This window comes from Patiria miniata, unplaced genomic scaffold, assembly GCF_015706575.1.
Source record: "Patiria miniata isolate m_02_andy unplaced genomic scaffold, ASM1570657v1 HiC_scaffold_20, whole genome shotgun sequence".
Classification (NCBI taxonomy): Eukaryota; Metazoa; Echinodermata; class Asteroidea; order Valvatida; family Asterinidae; genus Patiria; species Patiria miniata.
The window spans coordinates 1,987,955-2,009,320 of record NW_024037059.1 but is presented as its reverse complement, the minus strand read 5'-3'; the positions used below and the strand labels follow the sequence as shown (position 1 = coordinate 2,009,320).

Sequence of the window (21,366 nt, the reverse complement as noted above, 5' to 3'; positions counted from 1 at the left end):
CAGATTTTCTCTACTCAAATCCCAAGGTCCATGTGTTCATGCCCTTGCTTGCCATGACAGCATCGACTCATATCGTTGTGAGTGCCTGAAAGGGTACAACGGAACCAACTGTGAGATCGACATAGATGAGTGCGCTTCCGCACCGTGCCAGAACGGTGGTACTTGTCAGGATAGGGTTTGGGTAAGTGTCATATTTGACTGTTGCCAACTTTGATTACAAATGCAATTCATATTAAATACCCATAGGATCAAGTGCGTTAATTTTTTGGTGATTCCAGAAACGGCAGCAATTAAAATCTAAAGTGGGATGATAAGAAAACCTTTGAAAACTGCATATCAAACAGTTTAGGCAACATGGTGAAACCTTTACATATTTTAAAAAAAATTACCTTAAAGCTCAATTTTAAAGACTGAAATCAGCCCCTAAAGTTGAATTGATTTATTAAATATGCAAAATTTTCTATCACTGCACAATACAAAAACATAAATTGGTGAATTTGATGATCACATTTTGATAACCTAAAAATATTTTGTTCGTAGCATACAGTCTCGTTATATTTTCTTCTCAAATTCTAATAACAGGGGTTCCACTGTTCCTGTGCTCCAACATTTGCTTTTGTGTGAAGTATGAACCAATCTCTATTTTTGTTTTCAGGGTTTTCACTGTGACTGTGGGCCCAGCTACAAAGGCTTGCAGTGTGAGACGCTTGCAATCCCCCACTGTAATGCTACCTCCTGCCTTAATGGTGGGACCTGCTTGATCTTTCCGCATGGTCCTAGGTGTGACTGCGCACCAGGGTACACCGGCGATATCTGTGATACGGACATCGATAATTGTGCAGGGGTGACGTGTCTGAACGGTGGTAGCTGCGTAGACGAAGTGATAACTTACCGTTGTAACTGCCCGCCCGGATTTGCTGGTGCCCTGTGCGGTGTCAATCTTGATGAATGCGAATCAGGTGGGGAACCAGACTACTGACAAAAATGTGTTACTCGCTCTGTGTAAATGAAAAGAAAATTTGTCACAAAACTGACTTTGTTATTGACAAATTGTTATGTAATATTAGTTCAACAAAGAGTGTTGATTTATAAGTGTGATTTAAGCCTTAGACCCTTGAGTTCTGCACAGGTGATGTATGAGCTGTTCAGATTTGCATGTCTCTATTTTTTTCAATATCTTTATTCGTAAGATGGAATCTATACAGTGTTTATACGTCGGTGAAGGGCAAAACCTAAGTTGATTCAATATCTTTGTTTTTGACAGTTTCATGTAAATTTAAAAAAAAGTAAAAAGTAAGTAAAGTCTGTCCCGAGCCAATATGGCCCATCAGGCCGGCGTTTATCTCTGGTTTCAGTGGCATGAAACGACTGAGAATTTTTCTATTCCCCCCTGGATGGGATGCTAGTCCATCGCAGGTTACTCCCCAGCTAATGCCCGTACCCATTTATACTCCTGGGTAGAGAGAGGCAAGTGGGGTGAAGTGCCTTGCCCAAGGACACAATATATGACAAGCAGCTAGATTTGAACCCCTGACCCTCTGATCATGAGTCATGAACCCTAACCACTAGGCCACACTTCCCCTTTAATTTCCCGTAAATTTAGCCTGCTTAAGAAAGCTTGTACAACAAATACTGACCAGGTTTTCGTTGTAATAGTTTGCAGGAGAAAAGCAAGTTTCACTATATTTTTTCGTATTTTTACAGACCCTTGCATGAATGGAGCCACGTGTATTGATGGAATCAACTCCTTCATTTGTAACTGCACCAAAGGGTTTACTGGGTTGACTTGTGAAGAAAGCATGGACCCTTGCTCTTCTAACCCCTGCGAGAATGGCGGTGTCTGCATTAATGAAGCATCCGATTATCGCTGTCAGTGCCTCACGGGTTACAGCGGGAAAGACTGCGAGGTCGATATTGACGATTGTCCACTATCTTTCTGCGATAATGGAGGCACGTGCGTGGACCTTGTTGGCGGCTACTGGTGCAGATGTGCGGATGGTTTCACCGGCAGTGACTGCGAAATCAACATTAACGATTGCCGTAGCAACCCTTGTCAAAATGGCGGGCGTTGTGTGGATGGGATTAATGAAGTTCAGTGCTTGTGTGCCGCGGGGTTCACCGGCGAGCGTTGCGACGTTGATGTAGATGACTGCACCGGGGTTCTCTGCGCTAACAACGGGAGTTGCGTTGACGAGGTGGATGGTTTTCATTGCGATTGCCAGAGTGGTTTTAGCGGGAATCTCTGCGAAACGAACATCCAGGATTGTTGCGAAGGTGTCTGTGAAAATGGCGGAACCTGCCTAGATGGGGTCAATGCATTCTATTGTGTCTGCACTGAAGGTTTCACCGGTGACCGATGCAACGTTGATATCGACGATTGCGCAGGTAGCCCGTGCCTGAACGCCGGGCAGTGTATCGACGGTGTCAATGGTTACGCGTGTTCGTGTGCTCGCGGTTTCACTGGCACCCGCTGCGAAACCAACATCGATAACTGTATCAGGGAACCGTGCAGGAACGGTGGAAGCTGTGTCGATGAAATCGACACTTTTCACTGCGAGTGCATTCCAGGTTACACTGGAAGGGTGTGCGAGTTTAATTTCGATGAGTGTTGGAGCAGGCCATGCATGAACAAAGGGCGGTGTAAGGACTCTATCAATGCTTATCAGTGTTTCTGTCGACGAGGATATACGGGCACAAACTGTGAACTGGACGTTGACGACTGTGAGAAAAGTAAGTTGTTAGAAATTTTGAAAAAAACTGCTATATTTTTATCCCAACAGTTTCAGTTCTGTGGCTATTTATTCAGTCCTATGCATGTTTCTTTTCCAAAATGTAAGTTGTGGATTTTGAACGCTAGTCAACAGTTGGTAGCAGGCAAAGCCCACTTGCAATAGGGCTTAACTTTTAAACAAGGCAGTGTATGTATGCATCCATGCAGTGTGCCCTCACTTATAACGTTCACGCTGTTGATTCTCCTTTTTATCGAAAGTTTACTGTCGCAAATTCCATGATTCTAGATTCCTGCCTAAATGGAGCCACTTGTGTGGACGGAACTAACTCCTACACCTGCCATTGTGTAGAGGGATACAGCGGCAGGTATTGTCAGCTGAAAGATTACTGCGCCTTCCGTCCGTGTCTGAACAACGGAGTGTGCTACAGTCTTGACAAAGTGAGACTGGTGTTAACCATTTCATTACGTCCATTTGTTAATAAGTATTCATTCAAATAAATATAAGCCGGGAACCAGTCATTAGCAATGTACAAATCCATTGCATTTTGCCTGGTAACCCGATCTTGCTAAGCTAATGCTATCCATGCTCAGCAGGCCTATGAAGGTAGTCCCAGAAAATCATTTATTATTTCCCATCAAACATGTAATGATTGTATGACATGGATTCTTATGGCAATAATTTTTATTGAAAGTCCTTGATCTTAACTAAGTTTTTTTTCATTGATTAACACTTAGGGATACCGCTGCAAGTGCCCCGAAAACTTCCGAGGACTAAACTGCGAGACTTTGATCCCCCCGTGCGAGAACCACAAGTGCGACAACGGAGGGACGTGCGTGGACCAACCCGAGGGCCCTGCACGGTGTCTGTGCACCGACGGATACACCGGTACCCACTGCGAGACTCTCGTGGATTTCTGCATCAGTAGACCGTGCCATAATGGTGGTAGTTGCGTCAACGAGATAGCTGGTTATCTGTGCGATTGTCCAGCTGGTTTTGGGGGGCGCAACTGTGAGGTTGACGTTGACGAGTGTCAATCAGGTATTTGGTTTGTCTTTGAAAGAGTTCTTTTTATTAACACCCTTGCAGATTTCTTGGTTTAGAGTTGAAAGAGTTTTAAGTTAACATATATTGAATAACGAACATGCTGTATTTGTTTTTATTTTTCAGGACCCTGTCAGCATAATGGAACATGCCAGGACGTAGTGAATGGATACATATGTGACTGTGGTCCAGGCTACACAGGTGAGCGATGCAGCGTAGATATCGATGAGTGTATCGATATGCCATGTCAGAACGGTGGGTCCTGTAACGATGGAGTGAACAGCTACAGCTGTGAATGTGTTGAAGGTTTCATTGGTGACAACTGTCAGACCAATAACAATGACTGCGAGAGTGCCCCCTGTGAAAATGGCGCGTCATGTGTGGACGGAATTAACGACTATTCTTGTCTGTGTCTTGAAGGTTTCACCGGTAAAGATTGCGAAGTCAATATCGATGATTGTGGGGATAATCCTTGTCGAAATGGCGGTAGTTGTGTTGACGGTGTCAACGATTTCCGGTGTCGGTGCAAAGCGGGATTTACCGGGAAAATGTGCTACACAAATATCAACGACTGTCATGGAATTTTGTGTAGAAATGGAGGAAGCTGTATTGACTACGTGGAGGACTTCTTCTGCCAGTGTCTCCCAGGATTCACTGGGACTTTGTGCGAAGTCAATATTGATGACTGCAAGGGCGTGCTGTGCGGAAATGGAGGCACTTGCATAGATGGGGTAAATGAGTTCAACTGTCAATGTGCGCCCGGCTTCAGTGGTCCCGCGTGTGAGATTAACATAGATGATTGCCGTGGGGAGCCCTGTCAGAATGGGGCAACGTGTGTGGATGGAGTGGATAGCTTCTTTTGCCAGTGTCCGCCAGGTTTTGCTGGTGAATTTTGTGGAGTTGATGTTAACGAATGTTGGAGCAAACCCTGTCTGAATGGGGCACAGTGTGTGGATGGAGTGGATATCGTCACTTGCCATTGTCAGCCAGGTTTTGCTGGTAAAATTTGTGGAATGGATGTTGATGAATGCGGGAGCAATCCCTGTCTAAATGGGGCACAGTGCGTGGATGGAGTGGATAGCTTCACTTGTGAGTGCCTCCAGGGTTACACTGGTGACTTGTGCGGCGTTGATGTTGATGAATGCGGGAGCAATCCCTGTCTAAATGGGGCGCGGTGTGTGGATGGAGTGGATAGCTTCACTTGCCAGTGTCGGCCAGGTTTTGCTGGTAAAATTTGTGGAATTGATGTTGATGAATGCGGGAGCAATCTCTGTCTAAATGGGGCACAGTGCGTGGATGGAGTGGATAGCTTCACTTGTGAGTGCCTCCAGGGTTACACTGGTGACTTGTGCGGCGTTGATGTTGATGAATGCGGGAGCAATCCCTGTCTAAATGGGGCGCGGTGTGTGGATGGAGTGGATAGCTTCACTTGCCAGTGTCGGCCAGGTTTTGCTGGTAAAATTTGTGGAATTGATGTTGATGAATGCGGGAGCAATCCCTGTCTAAATGGGGCACAGTGCGTGGATGGAGTGGATAGCTTCACTTGTGAGTGCCTCCAGGGTTACACTGGTGACTTGTGCGGCGTTGATGTTGATGAATGCGGGAGCAATCCCTGTCTAAATGGGGCGCGGTGTGTGGATGGAGTGGATAGCTTCACTTGCCAGTGTCTCCAGGGTTTCACTGGTGACTTGTGCGGCATTGATGTTGATGAATGCGGGAGCAATCCCTGTCTAAATGGGGCGCGGTGTGTGGATGCAGTGGATAGCTTCACTTGTGAGTGCCTCCGAGGTTTCACTGGCAATTTCTGCGGCGTTGATGTTGACGAATGCCACAGCAATCCCTGTAAGAATGGTGCCCAGTGTTTGGACAAAGTAGATGGTTATTTGTGTATCTGCAAGGAAGGGTTTGAAGGAGTTTTATGTGAGAATGAAGTCAACGAATGCACATCACGGCCTTGCAAAAATGGCGCGTCGTGCGTGGATCTCATCAACAGCTTCAGATGTGACTGTTTGGATGGATACTCGGGCAGCCTGTGTGAGACAAACATTGACGAATGTGCCTCCAATCCTTGCCAGAATAACGGCAAATGCTTGGACGCCATCGATTCCTTCAGCTGCGTTTGTCGACTAGGATTTTCCGGTCACATGTGCCAGGTGAATATTGACGACTGTGCCACCAATCGGTGCACCAATGGCGGCAGATGCGTGGATGGCGTCAACATATTCTACTGCTTGTGTCCGCGCGGGTTTGTCGGACGTCTCTGCCAAGTAAACGTAGACGACTGTGTCTCCCAACCCTGCCAAAACGGCGGCAGTTGCTTGGACCTTGTCCACAGGTACACCTGCACGTGTGCTGCAGGTTTCACGGGTGTGCATTGCCAGACGAACATCAACGATTGCCGACCAAACCCGTGTGAGAATGGAGGCCGATGCGTGGACGGACTAGACACATACGGGTGCCGTTGCATTCCTGGGTTCTCCGGCCGGCACTGTGAGGTTCGGCTGGACGATTGCTTCAGTCGGCCATGTCAGAACGGTGGGAGGTGCATAGACGGGGATCAAGACTACTCCTGCAAATGCATACCAGGGTTCACTGGTAAAGACTGTGAGGTGGACGTGGACGAGTGTGCATCTGGTGAGTCAATGTCAAAGGTCATGGGGTCAAATGTCAAATTCTTGATGATTATTAAATGCTGTGTCTTGGCATACAAATAATGAGTAATTGATTCCAAATTCAATAGCTAAGATTGCGCCACAATTTCATTGACGTTGAATGCCTTTCAGAAAATTCAGAGTTTATTGTGAAACGTTTTTGCTTTTCATTTGTGCGCCTTGGATGTCCTTTTGGACAGATAAGTGCGCAATATAAATGTTTAATCATTGTTATTATTATTATTATTCATTTCGGAAGATGCTATGGGAATGCAGTATTGTAAGAGAAAAGTGTGTTTTGTTGATTGGTAAAAACGACATTGGGTAACAAAGTCTAAGCTTTCACGTTGGTCTTTTTTGTCATAGCTCCTTGTCTGAACGAGGGTATCTGCCACGATGATGTCAACTCCTACATGTGTGAGTGCCCTGAGGGCTTCACTGGCTTGACCTGTGAGGTCAACTATGATGACTGCGCCTCCAGTCCATGTCTGAATGGGGCCGAGTGCCAGGACCTACCAAGGGTAACAAAACTGACTATAATTAGGCATCATCTAAAAAGAAACTCCCCAATTGGGTAGATAAACTCCCCAATTGGGTTGACTATATTTGTCAGTGATATATTTGCGACTACTGTCATGTGATAACTACACCAAAAGCATTCCCTAGTTATTATTCATCCCCTGTTAAAAGGGAGAGTGTTTCATTTGTCATTTGTGCATTTTTGTTCGTTTGAAGCAACAAAAGTGCTCAAAATCTAAAGAAGGGTGCTTAACAAGTAACCCGATGAAGTTTTAGCTCAGTGAGTGTCGTGTATTCTGAGAAAACAATATTCTAGGATCTCGATTTCAATTCAGAAGTTTAGAGTCATGTTTTGAATTGCACCCGAAATCAGCGACCGGGACACGTTCTCATTCAGCCAATTGCAGCTACCCGATGTCACGCACTGACAAATTATAACAACCGGGCGCGCGTGTGCTTTGTGTAAACGCTTGCGCGCACCCATTCCAGCTTCACTGAATTAAAAATGAACTAGTAACGGAAATTTCCAAAACTTCTTTGTTTTTTTTCTCAAAATGACAGCGTGCTCCAAAAAATATTGTCACTGGGAGTTTAGTGCCATTACTATCCTTAAACCAAGTATGCTTTTCAACAATAATTTGGTCAGTTACTTTTTAGGTAGCTGCAAATGATCTACTCTAACTTTAAGTTTGACCAATTGACTTGTGATTAACTTATGACCGGACTTGCAATTGACTTGCGGTGGCCTCAGCTTCTCTGGTTGTGAGTTGCTCAAAACGTTAACAAAGCGTTATATTATCTTATCATCTTGTAAGGGTTTCAGCTGTTATTGCCAAGATGGTTACCGTGGCGACCAGTGTGAGGAGCAGATTGGCCCTTGCGACGCTAGTCCGTGTCGCAATGGGGGACAGTGCATCCCAGACGATGAAGAAAGCTTCCAGTGCCTGTGTCGCCGTGGTTACCAAGGAGCTGTTTGTGAGGAGGACATCGATGATTGTTTGGAGCATATGGAGGAGTGTCTGAATGGAGCTGTGTGCGAGGATCGTGTGGACAGTTTTGTCTGTCAGTGTGCGCCTGGCTATTCAGGGGACAACTGCCAACTAAGTAAGTTTATTGACTAACTCAAGTTTTTTTTTAAGGCAATAAGCCATTTGCGAGTTAAATTTGAGACTGTAACTATATCACGTGATTCGGGGCAAGCCTTATGCTAGCATGGTGTCTTTGTGCCATTCTCACCCATTGTGAACAATGTACTGGTGCTGAGCATCTCTTATGTTACTATGCGATAGCTTGCCCCGAATCATGTGATTAGCAACAGTATCTTTAGTCTGGAAATTCAAAGTTAAAATGTGCCAAGCATTCTGAGCAAGTCAGTGTACCAGATGTTTTTCAAATGTAAATCCCAAAGGATATAGGTAACTCGCAAATTCAGCATATGACGTAACGATGTTACATTATATGCTGAAATGTCAATTTCAGGCTAAGGCCAATAACCCAAAATTATTTTTGAACTAATTATTAAAAAACGTCTTTGTCGAAGGCAAACGTTTATTTGAAATGGTTGAAACCAGGCAATGCTCAACAAAGTTTTTGTTATTGACAAATAGCAAACCAGAATATGACCGTCTTTTAAATTTACAAAACTTTTCATATAGTTTGAAAAATAATGCCATATAAATATTTTTTTTTTTTCCCGTTGGGTAAAATTCTGGTTACAAAAGTCACTTTTGTGAACAGTTATAAAAGAGTGAAAACCTGCAAATTAATGATTTTGCAAATGGCTGCTAATTGCCGCCAGACAGTTTCCTTGTTGTAATGGCAACAGTTTGATCTTTGTTTTCCCTCCATTAGAGCTGTCTTCGGACTTTGACTTGATCTTCGGCCCCTCGAGCCTCCCGTTCACCCACCCGATTCACATGCAGCCTGACCTGCGTGAATTGACCCTGTCGCTATGGATACGACCCGAGGGTGTGACCCGGACAGGGCCCATCTTGTCGTACATCGTCTACAATGAGCGAGAGCAGCAATCCACTTTGGACCACGGAGCCATGAACGTTGCCTTGAGTTTACGCGACTATGACAACATGATTGTACAAATGAACAGCGAAGGAGTTGAAACAAATTTCAGACCAGTTAGGTAAATCATGCTGGTTTTTACGAACGTTCTTTGTGGTGAACTGGGCCCGGTTCCTTTTAAGTACAAGATTATGGAATACATGTCTATTTCATGGAGATAAAGTTCAGCAAAGAGATCATGAATTTCAGGGGCAAACCATGGAAGAATAGAAATAGAAACTAAGAGATTCACACCAAGTCCAAGAATTCTATGGAAGCGGACCATGTTGAACTTGAACATGGCCACTGTGCACTGCCTGTTGTGGTACAATTTACGGTCCATGGGCACACCCCCAGAGTGTTGAAAAATATGAGGTTGCGGTAAGAAATATCGTACAAATACAATTGATATAACTCTTGCGAATCAGTCTTTGTGGCATTTGGCTGTACATCAGAAGTTGGCTGCTATGTTTTGCCTTTTCAAAAACCAAATTTTCGGCAAAAACAATCTCGTCGCGAAGTGGTTATAAGTAAGTATTAGCACATCTACACCGTGAATTTTCCCATGCCATGCAGCTTTTTATGATTCATTTTGCATGTTTTATGCAGGGAAGTCGATTGGCACCATGTGGCCTTCACCTGGAAGGCCGTGTCTGGCGAGTGGCGTTTCTACTTTGACGGCACTCTGCGGAGACAGGGCACCGGACTGCAGACAGGCGGTGTCATACCTGGCGGCGGCCTGCTGACCCTGGGCAGAGAGCATGATGGGATACGCGGGCAGGAGGGATCGTCGGGTAGCTTCGTCGGTCGCTTGAGTCAGGTAGGGTAACATTCTTCATTCCAAACTTTGACTGTTGTATTGAAAAGTAGATTAGATATTGTGCATACTCCAGTTGCAATTCATCCACAGCTATTACACAGTCGACGAGAAAGCCATCGTGAGTGCAACCTGTTGGGGCCCAGCGTTGCTAGGAATCTAGACGTTTGTTATTGAAAAGTATGACTTGTTCAAATGTTTAAATGTCTTTGAGTGGCTTCCAATAGACTGAAAGTTTTATTCTTGATTTACATCTTATTTGCATCTTATTTGCATGTTGATTTTCAATTTGATTGGCACATTTCCCTTCTGGTTTGGACAGTTTGTGTTACTTTTGTCTATATACACAGGTGAATATATGGCAGTTTGCAATGAGCGACGCGGAGATACTGAGTTTGTTTGGCAGCTGTGGTAGCATGGGAGACGCAATGGCCTGGCCACAGACCCTGCAAGACGGGATCACAATTTACCGACGACAACCATCGCAGATCTGTAGACGTGAGTCACAGTCCAATATTTTAGCGGTGTTGAAGTCGAGGTACTTCTGATGGTATGAAGGTTGAGAGTTTAAGATGTACGCAAGAGTCTATAAAATTATAAGTGAAATCGTTAATGGGCAGTTGAGGGTTTGGCGTTAAAGGCAGTGTACAACATTTGCAACACATTTGTGTAACAAACACATTTGTGATTTGTCAATACAAGTTTGCAATCCCATTTTGAAATCAGGAATTGACGACTGCGTTTCCTTGCCCTGTCGGAATGGCGCGACCTGCCGCGACCTGGTCGACAGCTACGCCTGTGACTGCGCTGACGGGTTCGAAGGCTATGCCTGCCAGGTAGTGAGTGCCAGCTGTATGGTGGGTACCTGTTTGAATGGTGGGAGGTGCCACGACAGGCCTAGGGGACCGGTGTGCGAATGCACTCTGGGTTTCTCAGGTAAGACTCTCTTATAATAGATGTTACTGACTGCAACAACCTGATCTCGTAATGTTCCTTAAAAGTCGCTTTTGAAATATTAACAGAGCAATTGTCATAATTTTTGAGGTGGTAAGGCTGTTTCAAGAGAGCATGATTTTTCAAATATTAAGTTCATTTTTTCAACCCAAACAGGGCCAAAGTGTGAAGAGGCTACGGACCCGTGTGCGCTACTCCATTGTAGGAACGGTGGGTCATGTGACCTAGGCGAAGGCAACAGACCTTTCTGTAGATGTTCGGCTGGCTTTAGGGGACCTGTGTGCAACTACGGTGAGTTGTTAGATGTTGGATTCAGAGAACAGTTCGATTTCATTTTCAACCTGATTTTGATGTATTTTCGTTAATAATAAAATTGTAACCTTATTCTGTTGTTTCTAGTTATACGTCTGGTTGGAACACCCACTTCCTATAAGGCTTCCAGTGTTTTTTTCCCAGCAATTGTGAACCTTTGAATTTGAATCATGTGAAGAAAATTTGAAAAAATAACATTTACAGATTAGTTTGATAAATATGTTTGCAATATCGTGTAGAACAAAAATTTATTTTGAAAAAAAAAGAAAAATAGCAGTTTCTATTCAGGTGTAGAATTTTGAGATTATCTACTTAATTCTGAAAAGTTTACAGAACTAGTAAGGTTTATTCTGATTGCCAGCGGTTCGAATCACACTACAGCAAAGATTTCTTCTTTGGCTCTGAAAATTAATTTCTTCACCTAAAGTCAGTTTCCTGTGTTTTCACCAGATATTAATGAATGCGCTGTCCGTAATGCTGGCTGTGACCATGCATGTGTAAACACTCAGGGTAGCTTCCACTGTGAGTGTAACGTGGGTTTTGTACTGCATTCTGACGGCAAGTCATGTGTTGGTAAGAGTGCTTAATATCTTGTGATCATTCGAGTAAATGTAAACTGTATATTTATTTGAGTTATTTTAATTTTTTTTTATTGTGCAAATAAATTATGCATTGAACTTTTTAAATTATGTGTACATGTACTACATGCACCCTGAGGACAGACAGACAGAGGGAGAACAACAGATTCTTTGTTGTCCTTGAGAGTTCATCTTTTGATGAAAATGGTCCTCGATCGTGAGTGTGTGTGCTTAGTCTATTGGAGAGTGTTATATTACAGGGTCAAAGGAAAAGACAACGCCTTGTCCTCGAGAGTTATGTAAAGTACAACTTCATGAACTTCATGTGTATCTTTTGTATAGATTCACGACACTGCAGGCACAATGGTATCATCCGACAGGTAGGATTATTTTTGTTATCATTTGCTTGTATTAAAAAAAATTATTATTATCGTACTTAAAAATCATTGAATGGATAAAGGGAGGTCAACCTTAAAGTTGGTAAATAAAACAAAGTTTGTTTTTCCCACATACCTACAGGCCAATGAAGAGTGGGAGGATGCGTGTACACATTGCCAGTGCGTGGGTGGGAAAGCAACATGCACTGCAGTGATATGCTTTGATCCAGTGTGTCCAAAGGTCAGTGGAAATGACAAGGATAAGGTACGGTAACTCTCGTTAACTCAAATTCGGATAATTGGAAACTCCGTTTACCTCGGAGTAATACTACTCCATTCCTGCTACGAGAATAGGATATTATGTACATGAATACCACCGTAACACTAAATGCCCACACCGGTACCTCCGCTTAACTCCAACGTTTGTTCGGCCAGTCTTTGCACGAGTCCTTACTGACCAACGCACTTCGTCTTTTGACATGGGGATGTTGCGTGCACGATGCCGTAACCGCAACAAATCATGGCTTTCGAGTTAGCCTGATCGCTTTTGCTGGCCCAGTTGTTGTCCGCACGCCTGGCAGTCCAATTGCTGGCTCTTTGCGATGGCCATGTGACTGCATTGGGACCACATAATAGTGCCATTTCTGTGTCTTTGATGCTCATTCAAGTCTTTGATGCTTCTTTTCTCTTGGCAGGGACAGACGGCCGTCAGGGAGCCTGGTAATTGTTGCCTGGTCTGCTCAGCAGGCCAGGCCAAAAATAAAGTCATCCCAACACCCACTGATGGTCCAAATGGTACTGATGAAATTTTGAAAATTATTTAGCTACAGTACAGTGGTATGATTAAATAAGATATTTCAGCATGTGGTGCGTCTCTCTAAAAGGAAGTCAATTCAGTAAAATAATTGTATTTATATTTCAGACTTGGCATCCTGCACTGTCTACCCCAAGGGTAATTTCCAGTCTTTTGATTTGCGCTCCTTCCGTTTCCATGGCAACTGTCGCTACACAATGGCCCAGGATTGCTCCTCGGGCAGCTTCAGCGTCCACCTAGAACTGGAACACAAAGACGCTCCCCTACAAACTCGGAGGAAGCCACTTGGCAAAATTGTCTTTGTTTATTTGAGTGGGGTCAAAATTGAGCTTGGTCCGCCTGGCGTGAAAGTGGACGGCAGATCGGTGGAGTTGCCGTTTGCGCTGAGCGAGCCTGCCGAGATACAGATCCACCACTTCCGTGGCAACAAAATCCGGGTGGTGTCAGGTGTGGGATTGGAGGTCTCCTGGGGGACGGACGGTAGAGTCCAGGTTTCAGTCGAGAGATCTTTCCGGAGACGGTTGTGTGGTCTTTGTGGTAACTTTAATGGGAATAAAGCTGACGACACTCTGACCAAGCAGCAGTTGCCGAGCCGCACTAACCTTGAGTTGATCCACAGCTGGAAGGTCAACGGCTACGAGCACTGCGTTTTACCGGCCGTCGTTCCGGAAAGTCTGTCCCTGCCGCGGCGCCTTGTCGGTCGTTTACCGGCCTGCGCCGGGCTGACCTACCGCAGCTGGCGGGAGGTCCGAGCAAAGTGCGACGTCCTGAAGCAGGCGACGTTTGCCGAGTGCCGGGAGGTGGTTGACCCAAGGAGCTTCTACGAACTCTGTCAGCAGGATGCGTGCTCGTGCGGAGGCAACGAGCCATGCTACTGTGAAGCCATTGCAGCCTATGCCCAAGAGTGCAGGCGAAATGGAATTATCGTCAGGGAATGGAGAAACAGCACAATCTGTGGTTAGTATGTGTAACTTCTATCCATGTGGCTCAGAAGGGTCCTGGAACAGATGAGAATTTTGTTGAGAGTAGAGGCTAATTTCTTTTTATGATTTTAATTATGTAAAAACTATTGAAAGGCCTTTTACCCAACCATAGCTCTGTAAACTCAACTGATTTGGTTGGCTTCGGGTGTAGATTTTCCTGGGCATTTTGAAGAGAATTTAACAGATTGCGGAATTTAACTTTTACATAAACTCTCTCGTGTTTCTTTTGGCAGGTATGGACTGCCCTGAAACCATGATCTTCGATGACTGCGGCCCGCCCTGCCTGGAGACCTGCTACAACACGGCCAATCTGATCGAGTTGTGTCGGCGGTTGCCCTGCGTGGCGCGCTGCCAGTGTGCAGCCGGCTTGGCGTTCCACGAGGGTCAATGCATCATGAAATCCACCTGCCCGAACCTGGTTGGATCCAATGGGGGTTAAATTGGCTTAGAAACGAAAGTATGTGTTGTCACCAGGCCTGTTTTAGGGCCAGAAGGCAGCATGTGTGATTGTGCTCTACTGGTCCGAAAGATGCTGCAAAACATGTCAAACCATGTTGGGATTGTTGCATTCACACCATCCTTCTTTAGAAGTAATGTGTAGCCTGTTTAGACACCAAAACGCATGAAGTATTTTTGTTTGTTTTAGAGTTAAACTGTTTTGTTACGGTTGCAGTAGTTTGTTACAAAACATGTACATGTATAAAATTGTATGGTTATTGCTCTAGAGAAAAATATTTATTTTAAATTGTAGCAGATTTCAACTCCTTTTCTGTAATGGCTTATCTTAATCCAGTCAATGCAATGATGCCGTTGGATGATAAAAGATTTTTTTGTATTCTTTTTAACCTAAGAGTCTCCCAATTTGTTAGCGACAATTGTTAATTTGTTAGAAACAAGGAAATGAAATCAGAACTTGCAACTTGTAGACACTTATTTGCTAAAATAGTTCTTGCATTTTATTAAACCTCATATTATTTATACTGTGTAGATTTTTACTTAAAGTTAAATGTTATAGATTTTGAAACAAGCATCGCAGAAAGCATAGTTTCAGATTTCAATAGGTTAGCTTTTAAACATTGCGCATGCTCTTGATCTGAGCCAGTGTGCCATTTATTATTAAATTAATGGCTTATTATAATAATTAACGGTTTATGGCATCTGTACTTCCATTCGGCAAAAGCATCAGTGTAGAGTGCTGTGTTTCTGTCCTGGCAAGCAATCATGTTATAACCTACAACTTCCTAATGACAATGCCCCAATTTCCTTGGTCATAATGTGAGCTTTTGATTTCCACCCGGTCAACCAGCCCGCACAGTTCCTCCAACTCCCCTTCATGGAACACATGGTAGAACCTGTGGTACACTGGGGAATCATCCTCCCCGGCTGGACCATTCTCCTGCAGGGGTGCGCAGCTGTCTTTTTTGCTGGGCTGCTTTTTGAGGTGCCAGGGGACCAGCATGTCCTGGCTTTCAAACTCTGTCCGGTTTTTGTGTATCGATAAAAGCGTACTTGCACCTTTTGGTTGTACGCTTGATTTGTCACTCGTGAATTCCGGACGTTCACTACTGGCACCGCTATCTCCAGAAAGTGATGGAGAAGCATTTGATTCAAGTGTTTCGTCAGGTCCAAGTGGATTTTGAAATTCACTAGTCATGGTACAATGTTCTACTTCAGTTCTAGTGTGATCAGTTGAAGCAGCGTTCATGGAAAGGCAACCCGACGGAACGTTACGGCAATTAGATGTCTCGTCTTCTGTCGACAATCGTTCAGATTGTTGAATATCCACACTTCTTTTTGGTCTGTCGTCTTTCAATTCTTCATCCTGGCACAGCCCAGTGTCGTCTTTGTCTATCCCGTCAGCCACTGCGGTCAGAGCGCTCTTTTTCTTCTTGTGAGTTGCGTTGCTGATGTAGTGGGATTTCTTCCTGTCTTTCTCTTGTTCCTTGGCCCACACGTAGATAAGCCCCAGACCTTCTGGCCTCAGCACACGGGCCATCTCTCTGACGGCTGCCAGCCGACGATTCTGTCAACGAAATACACAAAATACAAGTGAGGTCGGGCTACCGAGGTCACCGAGCTACCAAATGTCATGATCTAATAAGTACCAATGTCCAAGTTGCTTACCTGAGTCGAGAAGTGATGTATGACGGCAATGCAGATGCAGGCATCCATGCTGGAGCTCCTGATTGGCAGATTCAAACCGTCGCAGCTGAACGCCTGGAAATGCCGCTCCTTACAGATCTCAACTAGCTTGACACTCCGGTCACAACCAATCTAATTTGTATAAAACAGGTGCATGAAACTATTATGTGGATGAATCAGTGCTTGCAAAGTTAATTAATAAGTAACACATTATTGTATTTGGAGGAAGTTATGTGTTTTTCACGTACAATATAAAAAAAGAAGTCAATTTGCAAAATTGAAACACTCACCGAAAATACGCTCGGGTTTCCATCCAGATATTTACCATTTCCACAACCTGCAATCAATCATAAATATTTTGTAAAAGAAAATTCCCTCACAGGCAAACCAGTATCTCATACTCAAAGCCATGGGTTTTTGGACCTCCTACATCAACCTATAAAGTTAACAGATAACAGGTTAAATTATGATCTTGCCTAATAAAACATCCATTTACAATCGGTATGCCTCAACTTACATCACCATTACAAATGAATAAGTTAAGCAGTTATTTTTCATGCCGGTTGGCTGACTAAAACTTTTTGCAATCTCTGTAAAATGATCGTATTCCCCAAGTCTTCACAACAAAATGTAGTGTAAGTAGACTTGAGCAGTTGCACAAGAATTCCCTAAATCAGCTGCAGGCTGTTCCCAGTAAATTTCCCATTAAAACGAGTGGCCTTGCCCAGGACACGTTTTTGAACATCCTGCATTTTGAGAACCCCTCTTGTGAAAGAATTGGTGTGCAGATCCAGTTTTACTGAGCAGACAATGAAAAATGCTTTGTTCTCACCGACGTCAAGCATAACACTCCCAGCCGGCAGAGATTGTAGGAATTCTAGGACCCGGGGCCAGGGCTTGTGCCTGGTCTGGCTGAAGTGACCGGCGATGGTGTCATAGACCTGATGGACATGGGTGGTCTCTAGATGCAGGGCCTGGAGGTCAGAGGTCGGCAGGGAGGGGGCGGCTGGAGATGCAGCGAGGGGGTCGGAGTTTGCAGAGCTGAGCCGCGTGTCACAGCGACTTGGGTAAGCTGAGAAATTAAAAATGAAAAAAAAATCATGAAAGAAAAAAACTCAAATTTCAATACAAGTTTTCAAGTTGCTGGATGAACAACCAACTTCAATTCCGTTTCTGTCATGCCGCCCCTATTCTCCATCTCTAGCCCCGCCCCCTGGTTTTTATCTCACCACAGTGACACGGAGCTCCCCTGACAGCTCTGAAGGTCAGCGACCTCCTGACCCCACGATGCAACAGCGTAAGTCCGTCGTCGTTCTCTGTGACGTCATGAGACGCCGGGCTGCCATTGGTCAAATCGACGTGAGCCGGAATGACGTCACTCTTTCTTGGAGTAATCCTGAAAATAATGCATGATTAATGAGGTCAGTAAAGGATGCTATTAAATCAAAAATGCCAATACGTTTTATGTGCACAAAAGTTGTTTAACCCTTTCGCTGACTTTCAGTGAATTCGATCGTAAAGTTAAACTTGACATATTAAATAATGCTAAATGGATGCAAAGTTGCACTTCCAGTTATAGATAATGCACAGCTGTTAACAAAGTTGTCCAATTGTGTAAGAAACCATTCTCACACCACAGCACACTGGACTCGGGAATTTCATAATTAAGTGCAATATCAGTAATTATTTGTTCTGGCAGAAAAGTCTCATGATGAAGTTAAAGACAAGTGTGATACTGCTGGTGTCATATGAAATTTTGACTCATGTGATCTGGTCTCTCTTATCTTATATGGAATCTAACTATGACATGTGACCTGTGACTTTCCTAATTATCTTCTCTTAAGCATGCGCAATACAACCAATTAGTCCAAATTTCACAGAGTCAAGATTTTACACTACACTGGCCGTAGCCAGTAGTGTGGATGCGGCCTTACCCATGTGACCAGAGGTATCTGGCTTCTCCAGTCATGATAAGAAGACTGCGTCGCGGCAGAAAAACTGGAACCTGGCGGCCAGTGGTTGGATTACTAAACTCCATTAAGACCTGGGAAAAATCAATACAATTCAAGCAATTCACAAGACAGAAGAGCTGCTATTTGAGTGCACAAATCTTGCTTAACCAGTTCACGCCGGAGGCTGTTTATACACGCAAAATTTTTGCGGTATTCGGAACGAATGACAGATAAACACGCAGTGAGCGAGGCCGGAAATACAAGTGTGCTGCCCGAGGGTGATGGCTTCAACCCGCCTGGCTTGAAGTCGAGTGAAAAATAATCCTGCACCTCGTTCCGTTCTTGTCAAAATAATCCCGGCGTGAACTGGTCAAGACACAGAACATTATTGGAGGAAGTCAATGTTACAGAGCAATTCAGTTCATTGGGAGTTTTGCGAATGAATTTTCGAGACGACTAACCTGTGAGCCAAGGCTGAGAGAAATGATGGCTTCTTGGAAAGCCGAGTGGGTGTCCACATGAGGAGGTATACCTGCAAAGAAAATGGAAGTTGGGGAAACAGGTTGAGTTGACATATTAAACACAAAATCTTCTGAACATCAAAAAGACTCTCCTTGTAAGGGACAATGTACGATTTAACTCAATAAGTTGACAGTGGCCTCTTCAAATGAAATACTTGTACTGTGAATGTCCCTTTGAAAAACAGGAAAATTTTTTGGTCCCGTTTTTATTTGTTTCTGAATTTTTTTCTTACCTTGTCCCGGTTGGTACTCATTGACTGTAATCTGGTCAGGCCTGTTCTGAACCAGTCCCGTTGCCATAATTCTGTCGATGACGTCCACGTACAGAGGAGGTACCGGTTCAGGGATTGGACTGTCCTTATCTACGTTGTTGGTGGCGTAGTTAAACTCGTAACCAAAATGCTTGACTTTCCTGTGTTTCAGAGTCGACCGGACTGCCAAAAAAAAGAGAATTTGAAAGAAGATTTTATAAATTTAATAAAAATAGAGACAGAGTTGGAGTAACACCTTGTGAATGTTGGTTTTTAAGTCATGGTTTGAAATTAACTGTTGGTATGCACGTTGATAACATCCATCCAATCAGTTTTTCACTGTTTTGAGGAGTTAAAGTGTGCATAGCTTAAAATACAGACATGAAAAAAATATGGAATTCCCCTAATTTTCAACTGGCTCCACCCATTAAACTGAAGGATGTGGATGTTCTTAGTATTGGTTTGAGTCCAAACAAGTCCATTACAAGTCCTCACAAGTCAATCACAAGTCCTCACAAGTTTATCACAAGTCCTAACAAGTCCACTGCAAGTCCATGATAAGTCCATTACAAGTTCTCACAAGTCAATCACAAGTCCATCACAAGTCTCATCACAAGTCTCATCACAAGTCCACCACAAGTTCTCACAAGTCCATCACAGGTTCTCACAAGTCCACCACAAGTAAAACACAAGAATTCCACGTCAAGTCACAATTGATGAACTTAGACGAGGACATTCCTTTGTTATTGTTCATCCCTTGTTGCTTGTGACTCACTTGTGACTTGCTCGTGATTTACTTGTGACTGCCACTTACCCGCCTCTTCAGATTGGTCTCCTTGCTCCCACAACATCTCTCCCATCAGTGCCGCCTCCGTCTCAACGTCGATGAAGTTCTCAAGGAGGATCAGCCCTGGAGGCAGGCTGTGCTGGCCGCTTGTCATCTTAGGTAGTGGAACTAAAAAAAAAACGCAAATGAAAATTTCTGATCTTTACACAATGTGCACTGTTACACTGAAATGACCACACACACAAAATGAGGAAAACAACCAGCGTACCATCCCCCCCCCCCAAAAAAAGAGCAATGTTAAAATAACAAAATACAAAAAAATACCTTCGTTGATGAAAGAGAGATACAGTATGACAGCAGCAGTGGGTCCATCAGGTGGACGGAGTTGCCATCCCTGTAAGCAGTCGTGAGCCTTGACTGCCTCCTCTACTGATGCATAGCAGATGATGCTGTATGGTTTCCCTGGCAACATAACAATGTCTGTCAGCTGACCATATTGGCTGAAGAGAGGCTTGAGGTCGTTGCGACTGACCCCATTACCAAGACCGCCATTGCCGACTATCAAGTGCTTGGTAGAAAAGACAACAAAATTAGGACCCCTCTATTTTTTTCACCATTGTTTTTTTTTTTTTACGGAAGTTGACCATTGCCCACGGATCAGTTGTCAACTAAATGTCTAAAATGTAAGAACAATCCGCCAGAGCCAAGAATGTACAGAAAAGAAAAATTAATCTGGCCTTCCATTTTTGTCAACTTTGTTACAAAACATAGAGTGCAGGCAAAAAAGTAACTAATGCCATATCAGTGCATAATGATTGTTCAATCATTTATTAAATATTATGGTTATTTTTATTTTTAATTTTCTTCTTCGAAATGTTTAATCCCCCCCCCCCCCCCAAAGTAATTTTTGGATATACTTTTTTGTATTTTCGGACTAACGTTAGTAACACCAGTGCCCTAGACGCCGGTATGTACTTAATTAATGGAATTCAAAAAGGTACCAGACCTATATCTGTAGGCCTAATGCTTTTTCGAGGTAATTCGGGTAGGCTATAAATGGTACGAACTACGATATTCTTTCTACAAACACTCATAGGAACTCCTTACTTTAGTAGGTAACTTTGCTGCATGGATTCCCTCATGTCTTAGCAGTGTATGCCTTGATTTTGCCTGTTTTCGAGCAAGTTTCCTCTCTGATTTGGAGAGTTTCCCCGGCCCCTCTCGTGTGTTTCTTGCTCTTGCCACACTCCCGTCGTCTGCCATGATTTTGCGTGAAGGCCGTTAGATACCGCCCTCTCTTGACAGACGAGCGAAACTTCGTCCGATGGTCCGGAAGCGTGACAGGTAATTCTGTCCCCCTGGTAAATGTGTCCCCCGGACACATTTACCGGCTCGTGACCCGGTAAATGTGTACCTAGGTAGATTTGTCCCCCTCCAGGTAAATTTGTCCCCCTGCCCAACGGTGAAAGTGTCCCCCTGGTAAATGTGTCCCTATGCAGTATATACTGAGAGCAGCACGTAAATAAGTTGTGTTCACATTATCATCTATTAGACCAAATTAAATATTTTTATATTCATGAAGGGCAGACTAAAAGTCCAAAATGTATACCTTGTAGAGTGAATTCATAAAAACAATGAAGAGAACTGGCCTTCCGGGTTTCAAAAGAGGGGGACACAAAACCCGGGGGGGCAGAATTACCTAGAGGGGGACGGAATTAACGGGCCGGGGAGGACACTTTTACCTAGGTAATTCTGTCCCCCCCCCCCGGACAGTTTTACCGGGGGCCGGACAGAATTACATTCCACACCCCCCAACTAAAAAATTCCTGGCTACGCCACTGAATAACGGTTATATTAAAATGAATTTTCGTACACTCATT

The 21,366-nt window shown here is 44.0% G+C and overlaps 2 protein-coding genes across 2 annotated transcripts in view; one reads left to right on the top strand and one right to left on the bottom strand.

Annotated features, from left to right (window-relative positions):
* Positions 1–14,378, top strand: part of LOC119727201 — a 35,740-nt gene extending 21,362 nt beyond the window's left edge. The window contains exons 18-36 of the mRNA XM_038199062.1: positions 27–181; positions 656–959; positions 1,705–2,730; positions 3,018–3,169; positions 3,467–3,770; positions 3,900–6,407; positions 6,791–6,945; positions 7,759–8,047; positions 8,795–9,080; positions 9,608–9,818; positions 10,166–10,313; positions 10,542–10,751; positions 10,926–11,060; positions 11,532–11,654; positions 12,002–12,039; positions 12,179–12,277; positions 12,732–12,831; positions 12,959–13,807; positions 14,067–14,378. Of these exons, the coding sequence (XP_038054990.1) occupies positions 27–181; positions 656–959; positions 1,705–2,730; positions 3,018–3,169; positions 3,467–3,770; positions 3,900–6,407; positions 6,791–6,945; positions 7,759–8,047; positions 8,795–9,080; positions 9,608–9,818; positions 10,166–10,313; positions 10,542–10,751; positions 10,926–11,060; positions 11,532–11,654; positions 12,002–12,039; positions 12,179–12,277; positions 12,732–12,831; positions 12,959–13,807; positions 14,067–14,272 (7,298 nt within the window). The 3' untranslated portion in view covers positions 14,273–14,378. The remainder of the gene's footprint in view (positions 1–26; positions 182–655; positions 960–1,704; positions 2,731–3,017; positions 3,170–3,466; positions 3,771–3,899; positions 6,408–6,790; positions 6,946–7,758; positions 8,048–8,794; positions 9,081–9,607; positions 9,819–10,165; positions 10,314–10,541; positions 10,752–10,925; positions 11,061–11,531; positions 11,655–12,001; positions 12,040–12,178; positions 12,278–12,731; positions 12,832–12,958; positions 13,808–14,066) is intronic.
* Positions 14,379–14,475: 97 nt separating this feature from the next.
* On the bottom strand, positions 14,476–20,762 carry LOC119727524 (alkylated DNA repair protein alkB homolog 8-like). The gene is made up of 11 exons (XM_038199426.1): positions 20,594–20,762; positions 19,811–20,054; positions 19,514–19,654; positions 18,682–18,882; positions 18,389–18,459; positions 17,910–18,019; positions 17,205–17,371; positions 16,808–17,047; positions 16,266–16,312; positions 15,958–16,107; positions 14,476–15,856 (listed from the first exon to the last, which is right to left on the bottom strand). The coding sequence occupies exons 1-11, from the start codon at positions 20,747–20,749 to the stop codon at positions 15,065–15,067; spliced, it is 2,319 nt and encodes a 772-aa protein (XP_038055354.1). The 5' UTR covers positions 20,750–20,762; the 3' UTR covers positions 14,476–15,064.
* Positions 20,763–21,366: the final 604 nt, after the last annotated feature.